This window comes from Leuciscus leuciscus (genome assembly GCF_965113295.1).
Source record: "Leuciscus leuciscus genome assembly, chromosome: 7".
Taxonomy (NCBI): Eukaryota; Metazoa; Chordata; class Actinopteri; order Cypriniformes; family Leuciscidae; genus Leuciscus; species Leuciscus leuciscus.
Window position 1 is genome coordinate 35,479,622 of NC_138731.1, and position 20,759 is coordinate 35,500,380.

A 20,759-nucleotide genomic window follows, 5' to 3' on the forward strand; every position below is an offset into this window, starting at 1 on the left:
GCAGCACACTTCAGTGAGCAGCACTGAATCCACAGTGCAATTCCCAAACCCTGTAGCATCCAGACACACACACACACACACACACACACAAAAACGCTTAGCAACACATGCAAAAGACCATTAAATGCAGTTATTTATATATTTTTTTCAATATTTTTTAAAATGTGTTTACTGTGAGCACTGCTGTCGTTTAGAAAGTAAACTCTACTCGGTTATTTAACTTGTCTAACAGTGTGCAGTGATGAACATTCAAGCACAACAGAATTCTATAATTTCTGAACATTTCCATTTTCAAAATGTGTTGGTCGTGATGGAAATGTTGCCACAACAATCGTGATTTACGTAAAAAAATTTAAATATATATTTTTCACATCATAGTTAAATGTTTATTTTATTCTTTGTTCAGGTTGTCATGTTTAAAAAATGACTTTTTGATTTGAAATTAAATCACAAAAATCACAAGGAAAATTTTTACGTGCCAGGTGCGCACATTTGAACTATCAAACGCTATATTATAAACACAGTTAGTGATCCACGGACCACGGGCAAGTGTGAATATCGATAAATCGATCATCCAGTCAACAATTAGAGAGTGTCAATGCTTCACGCATAATTTTATTAAGAATAAAATATTACACAAGGTCTGTGTAATATTAGTATATATTATATATATTATAATATTATATAATATTATATAGTATATATAATATTAGTATATATATAACGCTTAATATAGCGTTTGATATAAACTATTACACATTATCATCAAAAAAATACCTTACGCATGTTTTTTGTTATGCATGAGTCTTAAAGATTTGAAGAAAATCATTAAATCTTTTTGAAAAAGCAAGAATGTGTGAGGATTCTTAAAGCATCTGCATTTATGTATGAAGTAATTAGCCAACAGCACAATCCCAGACTGCAACATAATGTCGGCCCAGATCCAATCCACATGTGGTCCACGTGGATTCCACACGGTCCAGATGTAGGCCGGATCTGGGCCGACACTATGTTGCTGTCTGGGATATTGTTAGCCAAAAATTCACCATCATAATTTAGACAAAAAGACAAATATTTTATAAAATCAGTAAGGTATTTCAAACTTAACCAAACATAAAGTCATCCCAGAAATTGCCTATGTTCCAACGACTCTATACAGTATCTGCTTCACAAAAGGTGCACTCATTACAACCCAAATTAAATCTGTGTCTGAGGAACTCATTACAAGGATAAATATAATGAATAATTTTAAACTGAACCTCTTTTTACCTTTGGTAGAATGGGGAAAGTTAGAAATCTAAATTCTAAGTTCTAATTTGAACTACTTTATCTTTAAGAAAATAAAAAACAAGAGGTATCTCTCTAACTTTAGAAGGGAAAGTCTCTGTATTTATAAATGTTATTAATATAATAAATGTTATTTATAAATGTTATAAATGTTATTAATAATAAGCTCTCCTCTGTAAAATTAAGACCAGAGTTGAAATTACTCAGTCTTGGAATCACAGGTATAACAATGCACTTTTAATCAGCTGAACCAAACCACCAGGAACAGCTTTTAACAAAGACACATTTAATTTCCGACTATAAATAATATAGTGAATAATGGAATGCTATTGGGGACGATTTCGAACCATAGTCATTTTTAGTCAGGCATATTATGTGTCAGTCAGCTAAGCGTAGGACCCCACGCAGCACGCACACACGTGTTTGTGTACAGCCATGGCGGACATGCAGATGAAGATTCTGCGCAAGAAAATTCAAAAGAGAAATGAAAAAAATAAACAACGGAAACTTCTCAGATCTCAGAAGGAAGAAGAAGAAATCGGCGGAGGTGATTTTTCACTTTTGTTGTAAAGATGAATGTTACGTATACTTCATTTAGGCGTTATCTCGGATCCACCATGTGATAATCGCACCGCTTTAAAATCCACTCGTAAAGTTTTGTCTTATAGTTCAGTCAGTTGTGTTTAACTCACCACGACATAAATAAATAAATGTAAATAAACCGTAATTATAATGTTGATAAGGGACAAGTTAATCTTGAGCAACATGTTAACGTCACCGTCAATCTCAATGCATTAACTCTTCATATTGAGTGTACATGTTCTTTCCTGAAATATGCTTTATGTGTTTCTTATCTGGCAGAGGTGAAGGTTGTGCTGGAAGAAGCTGATGTGACCAGTGATTCTGCTCCAAAAATCACTGAAGAGCAGAAGCAGCAAAGTATCTCCACCGAGGGCGGCGAAACCTCACAGAAAACCAAGAAGAAAAAGAAAAGAAAATTGAATGGCACAGGCGACTCGACATCCAGTGAGTGTTTAATGTTGCTGTGAATGTATCGTTATAATTATGCAAATGAATGCAAGTATTTGACATGTATACACATGCACTCTTATAGGTGTGAAAAAGGTCAAAAAGCAGGATGAAGTTAAAGAGACAACAGAAGCATCAGCTGGAGAAGAGCAGCAAGAGAGTGATGAGAAACAGGAGGAGTCTGTGAAGTTTTCAGAGAATGGAAATGAAAAAGAGGGATCAGCTGAGGAGGATGATAGTGATGAAGATGGACCACAGCTTCCTTCTGGGCTGACAGGTAAACATGGCACAGCCGGCCATGTTAAATACAGTCTGCAATCAGTCATTGTTTAGTTTAGTCATATATGGTGTTTAATGGTTTAGTTTGTCTAGTTATCTGCTCATTTAAATGCGAAAAATAATGAGATGTCCGATCGATTTGGCTAGTTTTAGGAAAAACTTTCCAGAAAGTTTTGTTTGACCAGTTAAATAAATTACTGTACATGCATGTAATTGAGTTACAAAATAAGAGATTCATGTGTTATTGCTCGTAAAAAGAAATAAAAACTAGCATGGTAATGTAATCTTAAATTCACAGAAGCTTCTTTTATTCAGTTTACTGGTGAAATGATTTATTTGATATTCAAAATAACCATTTAAAATGCTTTTCTTTATAAACCAATTAGACTTTTTTTGATAAGTGAATTAATTAAATTGAATTACTGCACATATATTTGTAATTGAGTGACAAAATTATAAGAGATGCATGTTTTATTACTAGTAAGATAATCTAATCTTAAATTCACAGAAACTTCTTTTCAGTTATCTGGTGAAAAAAATAGTTCTAGATTGGGTTTTGCTTTAGTTGAAATGCAAAATTACCATTTGAAATGTTTTGCTTTATAGTAAATAAACCAATTTATTTGACTTTCTTTGAAAAGTGAATTAAAAGTGACTACATATATCTGTAATTGGGTGACAAAATAAGAGATGCATGTTTCATTACTAGTAAGATAAGTCTATCTTAAATTCTTATTCAGTTGGTAAATATATATATTTAATAAATAATTTAATAACCTTTTGGACAAGTGAATTAAATAAAAAATGACTACATATTTGTAATTGAGAAACAAAATTATCGATGGTTAAGTAGTAGTAAAAACAATTGAATTTGAAATCTACAGAAGCTTTTTATTGTTGTTTTTGCTTTATTTGCAATGCAAAATAACCTTTCAAAATGTTTTTCTTTCTAAAAATAAACCAGTTTGTTAGGCATTTGTTTAAATTTTTTCCAATTAACATGTATAGGTAACGATTGTAACTAGGATTTGTTTCCCTCACTGGTGACTTTCTCAGGTGCGTTTGAGGACAAGTCATTTGCATCTTTGGCAGAAGTGGTCAGTGAGAATTCACTGAAGGGAGTGAAAGAAATGGGCTTTGAAACCATGACAGAGATCCAGCACAAGACCATACGCCCACTGCTGGAGGGGAGGTGAGTCTGCAGTGCATCAGAGATGGCAGGGTTTCTGTGGGACAGTAATGATCACATTTATTTAATTGTCATATTAACGTTTGGGATGTGTGCTCATTCTTTTCCAACAGAGACGTGTTGGCCGCAGCTAAAACAGGAAGTGGTAAAACTCTGGCTTTCCTGATTCCCTCCATTGAGCTTATCTACAAACTCAAATTCATGCCCAGAAATGGTGAGTGCACACTGAATATATTGGCTTTTTCTGATTGTTATAGTCCTTTTCATAGTGGAGATGTCATCCAAACCCGTAAGTTTGACACAACTGTGGTCTGTTTCCCAGGGACTGGAGTTGTCATTCTGTCTCCCACTCGTGAGTTGGCTATGCAGACATATGGTGTGCTGAAGGAGCTGATGACGCATCACGTGCACACATACGGCCTCATCATGGGAGGAAGCAATCGTTCTGCTGAAGCCCAGAAACTCGCTAATGGAGTCAATATCCTGGTCGCTACACCTGGCAGACTTCTCGATCACCTGCAGGTAAGGCCTTTTACTGTGAACAGATTGGCCACATGGGTCTGTACCGTATACTTGACCTCGCTATTTCTCTCCACAGAACACGCCTGGATTCATGTTTAAGAACCTTCAGTGTCTGATCATTGACGAGGCTGACAGGATTCTGGAGGTTGGCTTTGAGGAAGAACTTAAGCAGATCATCAAACTACTGCCTAGTAAGAACCAGTGACTTACCTGATCAACCTGACATCACTTCCTTAAACCAGGGTTCCTGTTGGTCCAGTATTAAGACTTTTGTTCTATTTTTCTAAGCAATAATCGTGATACGGCTTAATGTAAATATTAAACATTAAAAGGCAGTGAGTGAATTAAATAAATGTCAGCACTGCACGTTCAAAGTCATAACATTACGATTGCTTATTGATCTACTGTTGATTATGACAATATTTACTTTATGGTGTGTTTATATTGTCATATATTGTAGATAGTTGTAAGGGTGCATATTTTATCTCCATCTTTTTGAATGAGCAGCTGGAAGTAGTAAAGCATAGATATTTCAAAACATGAGTCCCATTGTATTTCGGGCTTGTTTATAATTTAAAGTCCCACACGATGCATACAAATATTTTTTTCTGGATTTTATTGTGTTTTTTTGTTGTTTTTTGGGGGGGTTATACAAACTCAATTTTAACACATACATTCAACATAAACTCTTGTCAAGATAGTTAGATAGATTTTAGTAGTATAAGCACCAAAATCCTTTTAGTACCTTTCTATAAAGGAGGTATTATTATTGTATCAGCAAAATCCAATATCAATCAACCTATAAATATTACTATATAAACCAGTTTCAGTACATATTTATACACTGAATAAAACACCCAGTATGCAACCATTTTAATCCATGACATTCAATTCAGAAATCATGACTTGGATGGTGTGGATTTTGTGTATGACAAATATTTCTCTTTCTCTAGAAAAAAGACAGACCATGTTGTTTTCAGCAACACAGACACGGAAGGTGGAAGATCTTGCACGAATCTCCCTCAAGAAGGAGCCGCTGTACGTTGGGGTGGATGACAACAAAGACACGGCCACTGTGGAAGGACTTGAACAGGTAAACTGCCCTTTATCAGCACCCATGGGTCCTGTGTGGTTGGTGTAAAAATATTTGAGTTTCACTTGAACTATTTGATAATAAGCATGTGGTTTGTTTTATTTTTAGGGATATGTTGTATGTCCTTCGGAGAAACGTTTCCTGCTGCTCTTCACGTTTCTGAAGAAGAATCGTAAGAAGAAGCTGATGGTGTTCTTCTCGTCCTGCATGTCTGTGAAGTACCACTATGAGCTGCTTAATTACATTGACCTGCCCGTCATGGCCATTCACGTGAGTCATTGAGCATTTATGCAGTGTGATGAATGCTTTTTAAAGTCTTACATTTAGTTGTATCAAATTTAAGGCCATAATAAGGCAAAAAAAAGTCTTAATTGTCATTTCAAGATATCTTAAATCTGGCTTAATGCGAATATTAAAGGCTCTGAATTAACTGGCGCTGCTGCGTGACTCGTGGTTTCAGAGCAGGTCACATTTTATATTTATAAAATATATAATTATAATTCTGACTTAATGTTTTCCCTTTTCTTAAAAATGTTTTAAAGGCTGAAATGTGAAGTTTATAATTTTATTTTTGTCAATTTATATTATTTGAACTGTAAACCCATATGGTCTTAATTTTATCTATGCAGCTATTTTAAAAAAGCCTTGAAGTTTAATCTTAAAAACCCTGAATTAACCTACTTTTGTTTTCATGATTTTTCAGGGGAAGCAGAAACAGACAAAGAGAACCACAACATTTTTCCAGTTCTGTAATGCAGACACTGGTATTCTCCTCTGTACGGACGTGGCTGCCAGAGGTCTCGATATCCCGGAGGTGGACTGGATTGTTCAGTACGATCCACCTGATGATCCAAAGGTACAGCGGTCATGCCCATTAGTCCATCAAATTTGTAGTCAAACAATGTTGGTCATTTAAAATGTGTGTATTTGTTTTGTAATATGATTTTTTGGTAATTTTAGGAGTACATTCACCGTGTCGGGCGAACAGCTCGTGGTATTAACGGCATAGGACATGCCCTCCTGATCCTGAGACCAGAGGAGCTCGGCTTTTTGCGATTCCTCAAACAGGCCAAAGTATTACATCTCTATTGTTAATGTTTTATATTGGCTTTCAGTGCGTGTCGGCTTTGTATGGTCATGACAAGAGTTGAAAAACTCTATAAAACTTACACGTAGTTAATAAGCTGTTCAACATGTCAAGATGCCTGTCTTGTGTTCCTCTAAAGGTCCCTCTGAGTGAGTTTGAGTTCTCCTGGACTAAAATCTCAGACATTCAATCTCAGGTGAGACTTCATATTCAGTTGAATTGAACTAACTCATTTAAAATTGAATCCCTCTGAAAGCAAATAAATCCGTTTAAAATCCGTATTTGCTTTCGTCTTTTTCAGATGGAGAAGCTGATAGAGAAGAACTACTACCTTCATAAATCAGCTCAGGAGGCCTACAAATCCTACGTCAGAGCTTACGACTCTCATTCCCTCAAACAAATCTATAACGTAGAGACACTCGACCTCCCGAAGGTGGCGATGTCTTTTGGTTTTAAAGTGCCGCCTTTTGTGGACCTCAGTATCCTTTCAACACTGAATTACAGTGAATCTTCTTGCATGTTGAACTTGTTAATCATGGAATTGTCATTGTACATGCTAGTTTTCAGAAGTTTTTTTTTGAAAGAAGTTTTATGATCAACACAGCTGTATTTATTCTATGAAAATTAATTAATTTCTTTCAAAAATAAATATTACTGACCTCACACTTTTGAACAGTACTGTAGATCAGTACCAAGCATTTATAGTATATTCATAAGTTGAGTTCTTTCAGAGTCCTCTGACATCGCAGTGTTTGGTTCTTAACCGTTCGCTCTCTCAGATGTTCACAGCAGTAAAGGGGTGAAGATGCAGAAGCGAGGTGGCGGCGGAGGCTTCGGCTACCAGAAATCTAAGAACGTCCACAAGGCCAGGATCTTCAAACACGTCAACAAAGGGAAGGGAGACGGCAGACAGTTCTCACGCTGAGATTAAGATGAATTTTTCCTGTTGTGCACCTCTTTTGATCTATATGGAGTAACTATCAGACCACACCATTGGCATTTTTAGTTACTTGTCCTGAAATGTGTGAGAAACTGATCAGTCTGCATTCCATGTCTGTACAGAAATCTGCTTTCAGAAGACATTATATTGTTAGATAGGTAAATTTCTATTGTTACCCACCCAACTCATTAAACATTGAACATTTAGTGAATAATTGCTGTCTGCTCTTTCCATATGAGATTTGACCTACAACCTTAGTAGTAACTACGGCCGTTTGAAGGGTTCAAGACCTTGATAGATCAGCCTATTGATTTTCATTTATGTATTTGCTCTGAAATGGCTTTACAAGTGACGTCAACTGAATATTGATTAAAATGTTATTTAAGGAATTTTCCAAACCATTTATCATGGATTTAAAAGAATAGCAATTTTAATCATGCATTAATATAATAAACTAAAGCAAAGTTCTAAAACCTACTACTTGCCACAACAATTTTTTTGAGAATTTGTTGTGATGTGGATGATTCAACAGACAACAAATGAATTGAACTTTCCAAAGCTATTGGCCTTTTCTAATGTTTTTTTTTTTTCTTTATTTAAATGCATTTTGTGCTCATGAACTATGTACAAAGCTGGCCTTTACAGCTAAGACTTTAATATTATTTACTGGTAAAATTAAAACCAGCACATTCACAATATTCGTGAGGTTGTTTGATTTTATGTTCAGTTTTTTGTTAAATATGTTGTAAATGTTCTATGTATTGCCCATTTCCCCAGCCCTAGTAGCCATAAGGGCTGTTATCATTTAGTCTGAGGCAACTGACCACTCAATAATCATCTTTAAATTGTGCACAAGAACTGCAAGTCTCAGCAAGTAGTTAATTTAATGTGTTTTGGTCTTATGGCAGCAGATTTTTATAAACACTATACAAAAAGAAAGGTGATTAGCAAGATCATTTGTGTTATATACATTATGGGTTTAAAGAAAAAGGCATCAAGGCACAAAACATTTCCAGTTTAACAGTAAATTAGTTAAATGTATAGAACAATCTAGGCTAACACACACATTCTGAACAGCAGAGTGTTTCAGTCCGAAAGCAGATGCGATATCAGCATGAGGCTGCGGTACAATGAAACATCAACATCAAGGAATGTGTGTGTTTTGAAGTGCTATTAGGAAGTTTGTGTATTGAAGGGGTGTGTGTGCTTGTCCAGCTGTTATGATGCTCCCTTTGCCCTCAGTTTAGACAACAGCATCTCATTCTTGCGGCACTCCTGAAACAGACAAGGCCGTGCATTTTATGAATCTGTTTCCACAATCCAGAATATAAATTTTCAATAGATTAATGTCTACACCCTATGTGGGAAGAGGGGGGAATTTTACCTCTTTAAAGTCTTTGACGGTTTTAAAGTAGAGTCTCTGTTTATCCAGCAGCTCCAGATATTCATCATTCAGCTGATCTCTGCGCATCTTATTCTCCTGTCTTTTCTTTTCCATCTTTAAGTGCATAAATACACATTAGAAAACCACAATAATGCAATTCATGTTCCTGTCTGAGGGGGAAGAACCACAAATAAAGTGGAATTAAACCAATTCATAGGCAAAATGGAAATAAATGAGCAAGAGTAGCAGGTTTTGTACCTTTATGCGGCTCTGTTTGATTCCTTCCACAATTTGCTCCATCTGTCTGAGAAACTGTTCTTTACTTCCTGATGAGGCCATGGCCCTAAAAACATACATACACTTTACCCACATGTACCTGTGCCTTCAGGAAAGACATGTCGAAATTTATTGTAAAGGCTCTTGCTGTAATATTGAGAAGCTCCTACATGGATCCTAGAGCTTTATTTAATACTCACTGCTGGAAATGATCATGTATGGAGTTCAGCAGATTAACCTGTGAAAGAAAAGACAGTCTCTCACATTCTTTTAAACACTACACTCTGATTATAGAGTCTGATTCCAAGAAAACTCATTCCCAATAGCACAGCAAAACAAAGCCGATACCTCCTTCTCCAGGTAAACCTTCTTGTCATCCAGGGTGTTGTAGAGCGTGAAGAACTGTTTTGTCTCTTTGTGTGTTGCAGAAACTGAAAAATACCAAATGATCCATTAAAGAGTGCTTAATAAAGCTGTAAGCCATATTACAACGGGTTTGACTGCGGCCCATCCAATCAGATCTATCAATTATATAGCCAACATCTTAAAGTTGCAATATAATGGAAATAGTGAGATCTTTTGTATTGTGACGTACATCCAAGTAAAATGGATTAGTGAGAAAAAAAACATGCATTTAGAAAACAGATAGGGTGAATTTTTACTGTCATGCTGACTTTAAATACAAACACCTTGGCTGTAGAGCTCAATGAAGCGTTTCTGATACTGGGTCAGCTCGGCTCTATTGGGAACCTCATCAATCTTTCGCTGCAGGATGGCGATCTCGCGATTCCTCTTAGCCTGTAGGGGGCAGTAGAGAAAAACACTTGAGTGTGAAGAATCTCTTGCAATTTTCTGAGAAAAAACATCAGTTCAACTTGACCTACCATGAGCAGACGAATCTTCTGTAGTTTTTCTCGGTCTGTAGTGTACTGCTGATCAATCATCATATTCATCTCCTACAAACACACATGCAGAGGATGAGTCCGAGAAACCAAAGTAGACTGACACAGACCGGCTCCGTTGCAAAACTTTGGCACACCCACTAAGAGAATTGTTTGAAAAAAGTAGGCAGCCTTCTGCGATACCTTCTTTATGTTCTGGAATTTTTAAAGACTTCAGGACTGTGTGACTATTGATGGTGTTAATGTGCCGAATGGCGTTCAATCAGCCATAAAACTCAATAAGAAGATGATACCTTCTTTTGACCAAATACTAAGGCAGCAATCCCCAAAGCATTAAAAGAGGCAAGATTTAAAAAAAGAAAAAAAAAGCTATATCTAATTAAACTTTTTGGGTTTTTATCCAATATTTGTGTGTGCTATGTATGATTATATTTGAGACTGTCACCGGCACCTTCTTATCATCTCCTTCGTCTCCAGATTCCAGCTTCAACTCTTCAATGTTCTGCTGCAGACGGGTCATTTCCTCCTATACACACACATAACCGTTGATGAAAGCCATGTCTTTAACATTACTCACTAAAACAGAAAAAAACAAAACAAGTTAATGCGACATGTTGTTATTGTAACGTACGCGGCAATGTGAGCGGAACATTTGCTCTTGATGTTTCAGGTTTTCATTCATGGCCACCAATGCACGAAGTTTCTCCAGCAAGCTAAAAGATAAAAACAAACATAATAGTTAAAAAAGCATAGACACTGACACTTTATAAGAATCATCATGCTTTTTGGCTTTCAACTTTGAGCAAATGAAAAGTGTGAAGTGAAAAATTTGAGTTTCCAAACTTTTAGTCAAGTTTCTCAATTGATTTCAATACACTTTGGTGTCAGCGTGATGCCAAGCTATATATCTGAACTATATATCCCACATTTCCCATTGTTCTGTGAATTTCACATAAGGGTGAAAGATTTCCCCACACAGATTTCGCATCAAATTCAGATTGTCGTGTGAAATTGCCATGTCGACCCACAGAAAGCAGCTTATTTTTAAAAGTGACTTCTGTATGAGCTGTGCTTCATACATTGTTACACTATTGACAATCAACAATGAATCTCAATGAATTTCACTAATGTGACTGTCATAAGAATTTCACATTATCTTACCTAACTTTTGGAACTGCCTTTATGTCAGAAATGTATGTTACATTTTAAAATGTCTAACCAGATAGCTCAGATATAGCTCACTAGGTTTTAGAATCAAGTGTCTGAAATCTAAAATGTCTTTGAGAAAAAGGCTGCATCCGAATATAATGCTCATAACATGAAAATAACTATCCAAAAAGAGTAGTATGTCCGAATTCTACGGAGCCCATAAAGGGACATAGTGAAGAGAAAAAAAATGAAATGGGAGGAAAAAATATTTGGGAATGCTTTTGCGTTCCCCAGGAAACTTTGCATTCACTCGCAAAGAACACAAAAGTTTTATGAACGAACGCAAAAGTTTTTCCGAGGGAACACAAAGGTTTTGCGAGCGAACGCAAAGTTTCTCGGGGTAATGCAAAAATTATGCGAGCGAACGCAAAAGCATTGACTTATTATTTTCCCTCCTATCTCATATTTTTTTCCACCAACATTTTTAGATTCAGAAACAAACTATTTGCGAAATCAGATACTAGTAACAATTCCACGGATATTTCGTATCATAGCACATATAGCATCTCAAGCGCCCACAGCAAGGCTCTTTCAGAAGAGCGCTGACATTTTCAGTAGACTAAAAACACTTTGGTGGACATTAAGACCAATTCTGCGTCGAACTCATCCCGTAGCTACGTCGAAGGCTGTGTGTAGCGCGCGTACCCTTCGGAGTACCCTGACGTGCACCTCTCCAAAAATGTAACAACGCGTCAATTCTACGCGGACCGCAAGCGCTGTGATTGGTCTGCCAGAACCCCTCCCTCAGGTTTCACATGCTCCCTATGTGTAATTGCACGTCAACGCGGACAACGACTCAAAAGTATAAATGAAAACCAACGCGTTATTTAGAGAATAACAGGTGCTCTGTTTACTTACCCAGAATCTGTCTGGGACTCCACATCCTCCAGTGAGCTCAGCTCTTGCTCTAGCTTTTCAGTGTGCGCTGTGGCCTAAAAACACATACATTAAAGTCTGCGAATGAAAGTTGCGATAGTCTTATTGTGATGTTTGAGAAGCCGTTTCACTGGGACTTGATTTTGTCCATCAGGAATTGACCACTGGATCATTGTTGTTTGCTATTACTGTGATCTCATGTGAGTGAAAGGTTGTCCCGATTCATGATTTTCTAAATTTGGATTTCATGGTTAATTTAATGGTCCAAGTAAACCCTTTATCTGTCAGTAAATATCTGTCTTCCTGTCTTACCTCAGCTAGTTGGATTTTAGCATCATCACACGCCGCTCTGGCCTCCTGCTGTTTGGATTGCAGCTGGAATAAACCAAGACACAATGAAGAAAGAAACAAACAAGAGAGACAATAACTGTGATATCAGCAATGTGCGGTATATGCGCATTACCTCTTCCAGCTCTTTTGTTTTTTGAGTGATTTGTTTGTTAAATGACGCCAGCTGACGCCGGTGTTGTTGCGCAGGTCCAAATCTCTCTGGCCGATCCTCCACAGAACGCTCCGCCTGTTCAATCACACGTATGTACAATAAAGCCTGGCATACATCCAAAGGAATTTACTAGGCATTACACACTTGACACCATTATAAATGGTTAGAAAAACTGGGCATCATACACTAAATGATTGGAGAATCACACACTTATCACTGCGTCCAAAATCGGAAAACATTAGGCGAAAAGTACCCGGTGATTCTGAAGTGCGCATTCGAAGGACACTTTCACTTTTTGAAGAGAATCGCACAATGATTCACAACCTAGGGAGTTTATTGAGACGCACCCTGGCTATGACTTTTGCAAACTAACGTTGACTCCTCCAGACTGCAATCCAGAGCACAAATCTGTGCAAAGGTCATGTAGTGTATTCCAGCATAAACCCATAAGTGTAAAAATAAAAAGAACTATTTCTTAGGTGTTCAGTGTAGTTTTCACTATGCTTACCTTTTCGGCATACTCAGTGGCAATTTGCTTAATCTCCTCAGATTGCAGACCAACAATCTGCCCAACTGTGCTGGCTGACAACTTCCCCTACAAAAAAACACACAGAAATAGTGTGTAAAATTATCAGACTTGACCATTTATATATATATATTAGAGGTGGGCATAGATTAATTTTTTTAATCTAGATTAATTTTGAAATTAATCTAGATTAATCTAGATTAAAATGGCTCATTTGAATTCTGCCGAAGGCATTCAGAATATGTGTGCTACCCAAATAATGACTATAAAAGTAAGTCTTTGAGAACGGGTTTCTCAAGCCAGGTGGCGCATTAGACCAGGGGCTCATCTCCTGTTTCCAAAATGCATCACAAACTGCTTGAGAAAGCTGTTATACTCATAGACTGTAAAAGGTTACTACTGTACTGTTACCGTCCGTAGGCAACATTAGGTAGGCCTATGTTATTATCAACTACTATAGGCTATCAATTAGGGATGGGCGATATGGCCTAAAATCTATATTGTGATATACATTGCAGCCTCTTGCGATAACGATATACAGTATATTATAATAAAACCATTTCAGAACAGATTACACAGACCCTGCTAAACAACTGCTAAATGTATATTTTTTTAAAGGGTGTATGTAGTTTTGAGAACATATATTGTGCAAAACTGTAAGTATACAACATCATTTTGCAGATAAATAAAATGTAAGTACACTAGCTGCAGAGACTTAAGTAGGTCTAATGTTTATTATGGCTTGGAGCTTATGAAACCCCAAATTTAAAATTAGAATATTGTCTAACTGATGTCTTTTCAGTTAAAAAGAAACACAACAACGATTCTTAAAATCGAGATTATGTGCTACACCACTAAGATATATTGGAATGGGAATAATACGCGCGCGCTGGTATTCAGTGATATCATGTTTCGTTTTGAATTTGAGGTGGTAGAACGGATTAGTCGTGTGTTAATTTACCGAACTGTTACCCCACACACTCTGTATATAGTTTGCTGCTGCTCGTCTGACGGCTTAAACCCGAACCAAGTCCAAATAATGGATGTTGCACCGATCTTTTTCACCAGCTTTCACTTTCAGCCGTGTTTACTTAAGATGACGACGAATATGCGTTGCAGCCGGGTTTACCTTGCGGCCGCGGGTAGATTGCGTCATCATAGCTTGTGTAGTATAGAGCCATCTCCCAACCCAACTTGGAGAATAGATTAACGGCGATATTTTTTTTATCGCGCGATAAGAGTCTCGCGTTAACGCAGCACGTTAACGCCGATAACGGCCCACCACTAATATATATATATGCTTGGTAAAATGGCATCTGCTGAAGACATACGTGATGAGTAAATAATCAACTTTTAAAGAAAATGTTCACCCAAAGATAAATTGTCATTCTGACCACATTTACTTTTTAGGCAAACTATACCTTTAAAAGGGATAATTTCTTTCATCATTTACTCATCCTCATGTTGTTTTATGACTTTCTTTACTCAAAATATGAATTTATGTTCCACAGATAAAGCAAGTCATACATGTGTAGCTTACTTTTGGGTGAACTATCACTTTAAACTACTTAGCATACTATAACTTTAGAAGTTTACCTCCTCGGTTGCCATGGCAGCCATTCCAGTCATTAGGGCCTTGATTCTGAGCTGTAAAAGAATCAAACAAAGCTTCTGATTGGTTGATGGAAAATGAATGATGGTCAGATGAAGAGCTGGTGATTAGGAACAAGTGAGATTTGATTGAAGGACAAGTGTAGGTTCATATGATCCTAACTGACCTCCTCTGCTGCCTGCAGGTCCTCTTCTTCAGACACTTGGGCCATTCCTGGCGGCACACCCTGCGTGCCCTGAGCCAACACCTGCTTCTGCTCCACTGCCTGCTAGAAACATCATCACATGATCTAACTAACAACAAATCAAAATCAACAAAGATAGTGCCAAGCCCTCCTCTCAATCTGTGGTCTATTATACCCAGATGGACGCCACAGGGGCGGTTCTACGGTCAGTGCATACAAAAATCTTCGTCAACAGACATTTTCTGCCAATTTTGTTGCCTGTAGAACTGAAAGCTGAAAACTGAAAACATTTCATATCAGTTTAAACGACATTCCACTGGGTTTGGATGATTGAACTACAATATACACCAGACATCAAGCCAATTGTCAAATGTTTTGCATGCATTATGATTTTGTTTGATGACAAAATTGACCAGAGGTCATCCCACACCTCTTGATCGTATTGATCAAGAGTATTACTAATATATATCTATGATTTTCAATTTGTTTATTATTACTGTAGTTAATATTAATATAATATTTTATATTTTTAAAATAATTATTTTATCTGTTAACATTAGTTAATACATTGTGAACTAACATAAACAATGACCAAATGTATTTTTATTAACTAAACATTAACAAAAGTTAAACAATGCTGTAAAAGCTGTATATTGCTCATGTTAACTATTACTAATATTAAAAATAAGACTTCATTGTAGTGTTACCAAGATTTTTACAAATCTATTTAGAGATTGCATTCACAAAGAACAACTTCTTGCCAATTCTAGGAAACTGCAAAGCTTTATTAGAAAAAAATATCCACCATAGAAATTTAAATTACCTCAAAGGAATTTAATAATGGATCCATTTTACCCATGGACAAATAAGTCAGCTGCTTATTTGTAACCTTCTCTGACTGAACTTTTTTATGTGATGAGGCCGAAAAAATTTAAAGAACATCTGATACTCACTGTGCCTGCTTTAGACTGTTTGCTGAATCCATAACGCCTGGAAAAACAGAAAATAAATCATTTGAAATGCTTCACGTTCACATTACACACAGCATGCAGCTCAAGGCAAGAGCTGGTTTCAAAACACATCAGACTACAGGCATGACACACCACATGACAGGAAATTACATGAATGAAACATTTAGATGCAATGTGTGAAGAACAGCACTTGGGAAGATGCAAAAGTAAAGACAGTGCAAAGCCATAACATCTGACCGATAGTCAATCTGTGTCACTCCCATTCTCAGAAACTGAACCTCAGTCATACTCACTGCATATACTGTGAAATGGGAAGGCACGGACTGATGAGTGAAATAAGAGACAGATGGAAAGGAAAAGGGAGGAAATTAAGAATGAGAACATTAGAGGAGTACAGAAACCTGTGAATTAATAGATGCCATTAATGGAGATTTAAACCCAGCGCTGCTGAAACAATGAGGCAGGAAACAGACCAGTAAAGATGAAGGGAAAAAATAAGAGGATTAAATAAACTGGATTTGCACTGGATTTGTAATCAAATAATGCAGCCTTGGTGAATATAAGAGACTTCCTTCAAAAACATTAAAAAAATCTTACTGACCCCAAACTTTTGAAGAGTAGGGGTGTAATAACATATCGTGTCACAATATATCGCAATTCAAAAATGCAACAATATGTATCGTGGATAGTGACAATATGTATCGTGGATAGTGACAATATGTATTGTGTATAGTTCACCCCAAATAAAAATTACAGTGTGAGGAAAATTCAAGTTTGAGTGTCAGTACTACATTAAACTACTATATATAATGTTGAATATAATGTATAATAATACAGTGGGGGAATATTTGTGTGTCCTGATAATGCCAGATGTCTGATGTTACCAGTAAAAAGTGGCCTACATTATTTTAAATATATCTAGTCAGTGAAAGAGTGCAAGCATTCGTCTAAAATAATCCTGTATTTTCAGCTTCAGAATCATGAATATTGTTATTCTGGTGTCTCTATTGTCCTGTGCTTTGGGTTTCCAGCACCAAGTCCAAGCCTATTCATTTACACACACAATGTAATGTCAAATTTAGCATTTTAATCAACAGTTTTAGCTTTTATCATATGTCTTGGAGTTTCGCAATAATATCGTATCGTGAGTTTAGTATCGTGATATGTATCGAATCGTGACATAAGGGAATCATTATACCACTATTGAAGAGTAATGTTTAAACACCCCACCAGTAACTACAGGTCTCACATGCCGGAATTATACTTTACATTTATTCTCAGTTCATTTCCAGTTGGACATGATAAGAGTGCAAAGTCATAAGGTCCTGTGATGGAAGGGTAAGACAGTACCTGCCAAACTCCAGCAGGGTGGAATGAACCCGAGACTCTTCATCCAACAGCTCACCAGCATCTACCTGCCGTTTATAACGCCTCTGAGGAGCATACACCTCCTACGCCCAAACACACATGACAATATACAACCATATTTCACCTCACAATATTCTATTATCAAATATAGAAGGATGAACAGATGGCACATCAGCTCTGTAGCTGTGGGGCTCATGGGGGCAATATTAAATTCAGTAGAGATGAAAAAGCAAAGATAAAAGGTTACTGGATACTTACGCAAACATTCACCACAGTACTGATGGCTCGATCCTTCCTTAATGCAAACTCCTCATCCTAAAATAAACACATTTACTGAGTCTCCAAAGATTGAAGATTGTAACATGTTTGATATATTACACTGTTAATACATTCTAATTATATTTCAGTGTTGACCTGTTGTCTCACCTCAGGAAATGCATGTGTTTTCTGGAACTGAGAGATGGAATATGACCTGACATAATCTCCCATCTCCTCCCGGGTTTCAATCGCCTTTTTTACCAGCCACTATAGACCCCACAAAAGATGCATCGTAAGTGTTCTTGCACTGTTTCTCAAGTCATTTAAACTAAATACACTCCTGTAAGTTTGGGGTCAGTAAGGTTTTTCTGTTTTAAAAAAAAAGATATTCATATTTTTATTCAGCGAGGAGGCGTGTGACACTGAAAATTGGACTAACAGCGGCTGAAAATTCTGCTTTGCTATATGTCATAATATTTCACAATATTACTGTTTTTACTGTATCTTTAATCAAATAAATGCAGCATTGGTGAGCATAAATACTTTTAGGTGCCACAGATATGCAAGTGTACATACTTGTACAACAGGGAAGATGTGGATGAAATCCAACCCTTGGATCTGATGAGGCTCTAATCGGTGAGGACATTTCATTCTGGGCAGAACTGACACAATCTTTTCTGTCAGAGCGCTTAAGTGGAAAAGATACAGACAATCACATTTACCAGAATTCAGTTCAGTCTGAGCAGAATTTTTTTTGTCAGTCTTCATTCTTCTTATGTTACTGCATTGTTTAATCTACCACTCACATTTTCTGGCCGATGGTGGAATTTTCTTGGAAGAGTAGGTCAACGTCTATGTCAAAGTTGCATGTAGTTATACACCAGGTCATTCCTCCTACCACCTAAAGTAAAAGCAGAGATTGTTCATAATTAATCTTATGGTGTGTAAAACACATATTTTGTTAATGCTGGAACAACATACCTTTCCAAAAATGTAGTCCTAACCCTATGCTTACCTAGCCTAATCCTAACCCTACCCATAACTTATCCCTAAAATCAGAGGGAAATGATGGTGAATAATTGTTGAAATCATGTTCACCATGGTTGGTACATGTGTGCAAAGTCTGATGTACCTTGTCAAAGGGTGACAGTCCCTTAATGCGTGCTCTAAAATAACCAGCTGCAAGCAACAACTCCAAAATCTCAGCAAGCTTGACACTCTGCTCCTCATCCTCACGTGTCTCCACCTGTCAATCACAGTACATACAGCTGTCAGTATTATGACGGTACAGACTCAGCAAATTAAAACACTCTTTAAATAAAAAAAATCTATATTTTATGTTAATCCTTTTCTGTTACTTGTCACTGAAGAAACGAAAAGGCAGTATTTATTGATTCTTAAATGTTCTAAAATTCTAAAAATGTATCTAAAAATTGTAAGATTGAGCATTTTTTAAAGGGATAGTTCACCCAAAAATATAAATTCTGTCATCATTTACTCACCCTCATGTTGTTCCAAACCTGTACGAGTTTCTTTCGTCTGTTGAACACAAAAGAAAATATTTTGAAGGATGTTGACAACCAGACAGTTGAAGCTAGCCATTGACTTCCATAGTATTTTTTTTACCACTATGGTAGTCAATGGGTGTCGTCAACTGTTTGGTTACAAACATTCTATAAAATATCTTCTTTTTAGTTCAACAGAAGAAAGAAAGTCAGACAGGTTAGAAAAAACTTAAGGGTGAGTAACGACACAATTTTCATTTTTGGGTGAACTATCCCTTTAATGCATACGTTTGTAGATACCTCGTCCTCATATATTATGCCTGTTATTTATTTTCTTAATGCGTGTATCCTCACTTTTATATAAGAGGAAGAGGACTACTACAACATATGCGTCTCTTTACAATTAGAACACAACATGTACAGTCAGTGTATTTATATTTAACCGATAAGTTAAGTGGCAGGATTCTCTGATTGAAGCATAACTTTAAAAAAATTAAACTGGCTGCAAATGCAAATGTGCACACATGAGGGTTTAAGTGTTTTGATTCCAGTGGTACCTTGATGAGATTGCCCTCCTGATCATACTGCGCTCCGATTTTCGAGCCCGTTCTCACTCTCTGGAACACAGAGGTGGCCGCCATGTTGATCACGATGTGTCACGTGAGATGGATAACGTGACGCAAAAGTTGTCACAGTCAAAAAAACCCATTCAAATGCGCACTACCATAGAATATAGTGAACTGAACTCGTGGTTATTTTGTGTGTTTGACAAAGACGACATACTAATGTTGTATTTGCTTGGTTTAGGTTACCCAGAAGAAAAAATCCATGCTCTCATCCAGAGAGGCATGGTTAAAGATAAGGGCAGTATGAGGAACAGTTCTCATTTGTTCAGCTATCAGACCTTATTAAGACATTACAGGTTGTATTATTTGTTAAAGAAGTAAAGTCACATAATTGTTTTTGGTCTTGTGTCAGTTTTGATGTTTATTTTTATGACAGGAGATGTGACACTCCTCCTGAACCTATAGAATGGGTAAGATGCATAAATGACAATGGTAAGACAAATGATTTAGTATGTTTTCAGTATATTAAATATGTTTATTTCTTTAGTAAGGTACGGAATGAATACAGTCACAGTGTAGGCATACTCTTCTTTTGATTGTATGTGAATAGACTAGCATCCGAGAAACACAGTGAATTCTACTCTTGTTACCGAAAACATTTTAATGTTATCTGTCATATTTAGAGAAGACGTGACCTTAGTTGACTTTATTGGCCTGAAGAGTTCATTAGGGCTTCTTGAGGACCAAAACCCAAGAGGATGCTTTCTGTACACGCTGTCGAATACATACTGCCAAGAATTTCAGCTATTTATAAATAGGCCTAAACAGTGATTCAAACTTGTATGGGATATTACATAATGATTAAATGACAGGTTATATTTATTGAACCACCTACAATTTATGATATAAACTAATCGCAAAATCTGTATTTAGCTTTTGATGTATGTATTTCCTGCACTTATGTGCAAGATTGAATGCATTAATCAGTCTTGGAAGTTCAGATGGAAATGTAAGAAAATATAGGCCTACTGTAAATTAAAACCAATATGATGGTTGAAGTATCTTCAACAAAAGTCAAATCAAAAAGCTTATTTATTGATTTATGCAGAGCATAAAAATGCATAATCCTGACATGTTGCACATCAGGATTCCAGATGCAGCATTTTCATCTGCATTAAAACAATAGTAATAAAA

General features: G+C 36.6%; 2 protein-coding genes across 3 annotated transcripts; one reads left to right on the forward strand and one right to left on the reverse strand.

The window, feature by feature from the left end:
• Positions 1-1,676: 1,676 nt before the first annotated feature.
• Positions 1,677-8,124, forward strand: ddx18 (DEAD (Asp-Glu-Ala-Asp) box polypeptide 18). Its single transcript, XM_082174562.1, has 14 exons — positions 1,677-1,834; positions 2,149-2,313; positions 2,402-2,593; positions 3,652-3,787; positions 3,898-3,998; positions 4,107-4,306; positions 4,383-4,497; positions 5,260-5,399; positions 5,508-5,669; positions 6,103-6,255; positions 6,360-6,473; positions 6,626-6,682; positions 6,788-6,965; positions 7,266-8,124. The coding sequence occupies exons 1-14, from the start codon at positions 1,723-1,725 to the stop codon at positions 7,409-7,411; spliced, it is 1,971 nt and encodes a 656-aa protein (XP_082030688.1). The 5' UTR covers positions 1,677-1,722; the 3' UTR covers positions 7,412-8,124.
• A 167-nt stretch (positions 8,125-8,291) lies between these two features.
• ccdc93 (CCC complex scaffolding subunit CCDC93) lies at positions 8,292-19,709 on the reverse strand. 2 transcript variants are annotated; one of them, XM_082174564.1, is made up of 23 exons: positions 19,557-19,709; positions 18,627-18,740; positions 18,301-18,395; positions 18,071-18,182; positions 17,663-17,761; positions 17,495-17,551; positions 17,219-17,319; positions 15,851-15,887; positions 14,880-14,978; positions 14,698-14,748; positions 13,084-13,170; positions 12,537-12,650; positions 12,386-12,448; positions 12,056-12,129; positions 10,620-10,701; positions 10,440-10,514; positions 9,971-10,042; positions 9,776-9,884; positions 9,435-9,517; positions 9,287-9,324; positions 9,069-9,153; positions 8,811-8,924; positions 8,292-8,701 (listed from the first exon to the last, which is right to left on the reverse strand). In XM_082174564.1, exons 1-23 carry the CDS (start codon positions 19,638-19,640, stop codon positions 8,645-8,647), a joined length of 1,902 nt encoding a protein of 633 aa, XP_082030690.1. In that variant the 5' UTR covers positions 19,641-19,709; the 3' UTR covers positions 8,292-8,644. The 2 variants fall into 2 exon arrangements, with proteins under 2 accessions (XP_082030690.1, XP_082030689.1); XM_082174563.1 differs by having other exon boundaries at positions 14,880-14,981.
• Positions 19,710-20,759: the final 1,050 nt, after the last annotated feature.

What these genes read in the sequence shown, in the direction of transcription:
- ddx18 (XM_082174562.1), top strand. Translation starts at nt 1,723, where the DNA reads ATGGCGGACATGCAGATGAAGATTCTGCGCAAGAAAATTCAAAAGAGA. An exon ending in CAAATTCATGCCCAGAAATG is followed by an intron (nt 3,999 to 4,106) that starts GTGAGTGCACAC and finishes TCTGTTTCCCAG; the next exon opens with GGACTGGAGTTGTCATTCTG. An exon ending in GCCGCCTTTTGTGGACCTCA is followed by an intron (nt 6,966 to 7,265) that starts GTATCCTTTCAA and finishes TCGCTCTCTCAG; the next exon opens with ATGTTCACAGCAGTAAAGGG.
- ccdc93 (XM_082174563.1), bottom strand. Translation starts at nt 19,640, where the DNA reads ATGGCGGCCACCTCTGTGTTCCAGAGAGTGAGAACGGGCTCGAAAATC. An exon ending in GTACTGTGGTGAATGTTTGC is followed by an intron (nt 17,320 to 17,494) that starts GTAAGTATCCAG and finishes GTTTGGGCGTAG; the next exon opens with GAGGTGTATGCTCCTCAGAG. An exon ending in AGAAGATTCGTCTGCTCATG is followed by an intron (nt 9,885 to 9,970) that starts GTAGGTCAAGTT and finishes TGCCCCCTACAG; the next exon opens with GCTAAGAGGAATCGCGAGAT.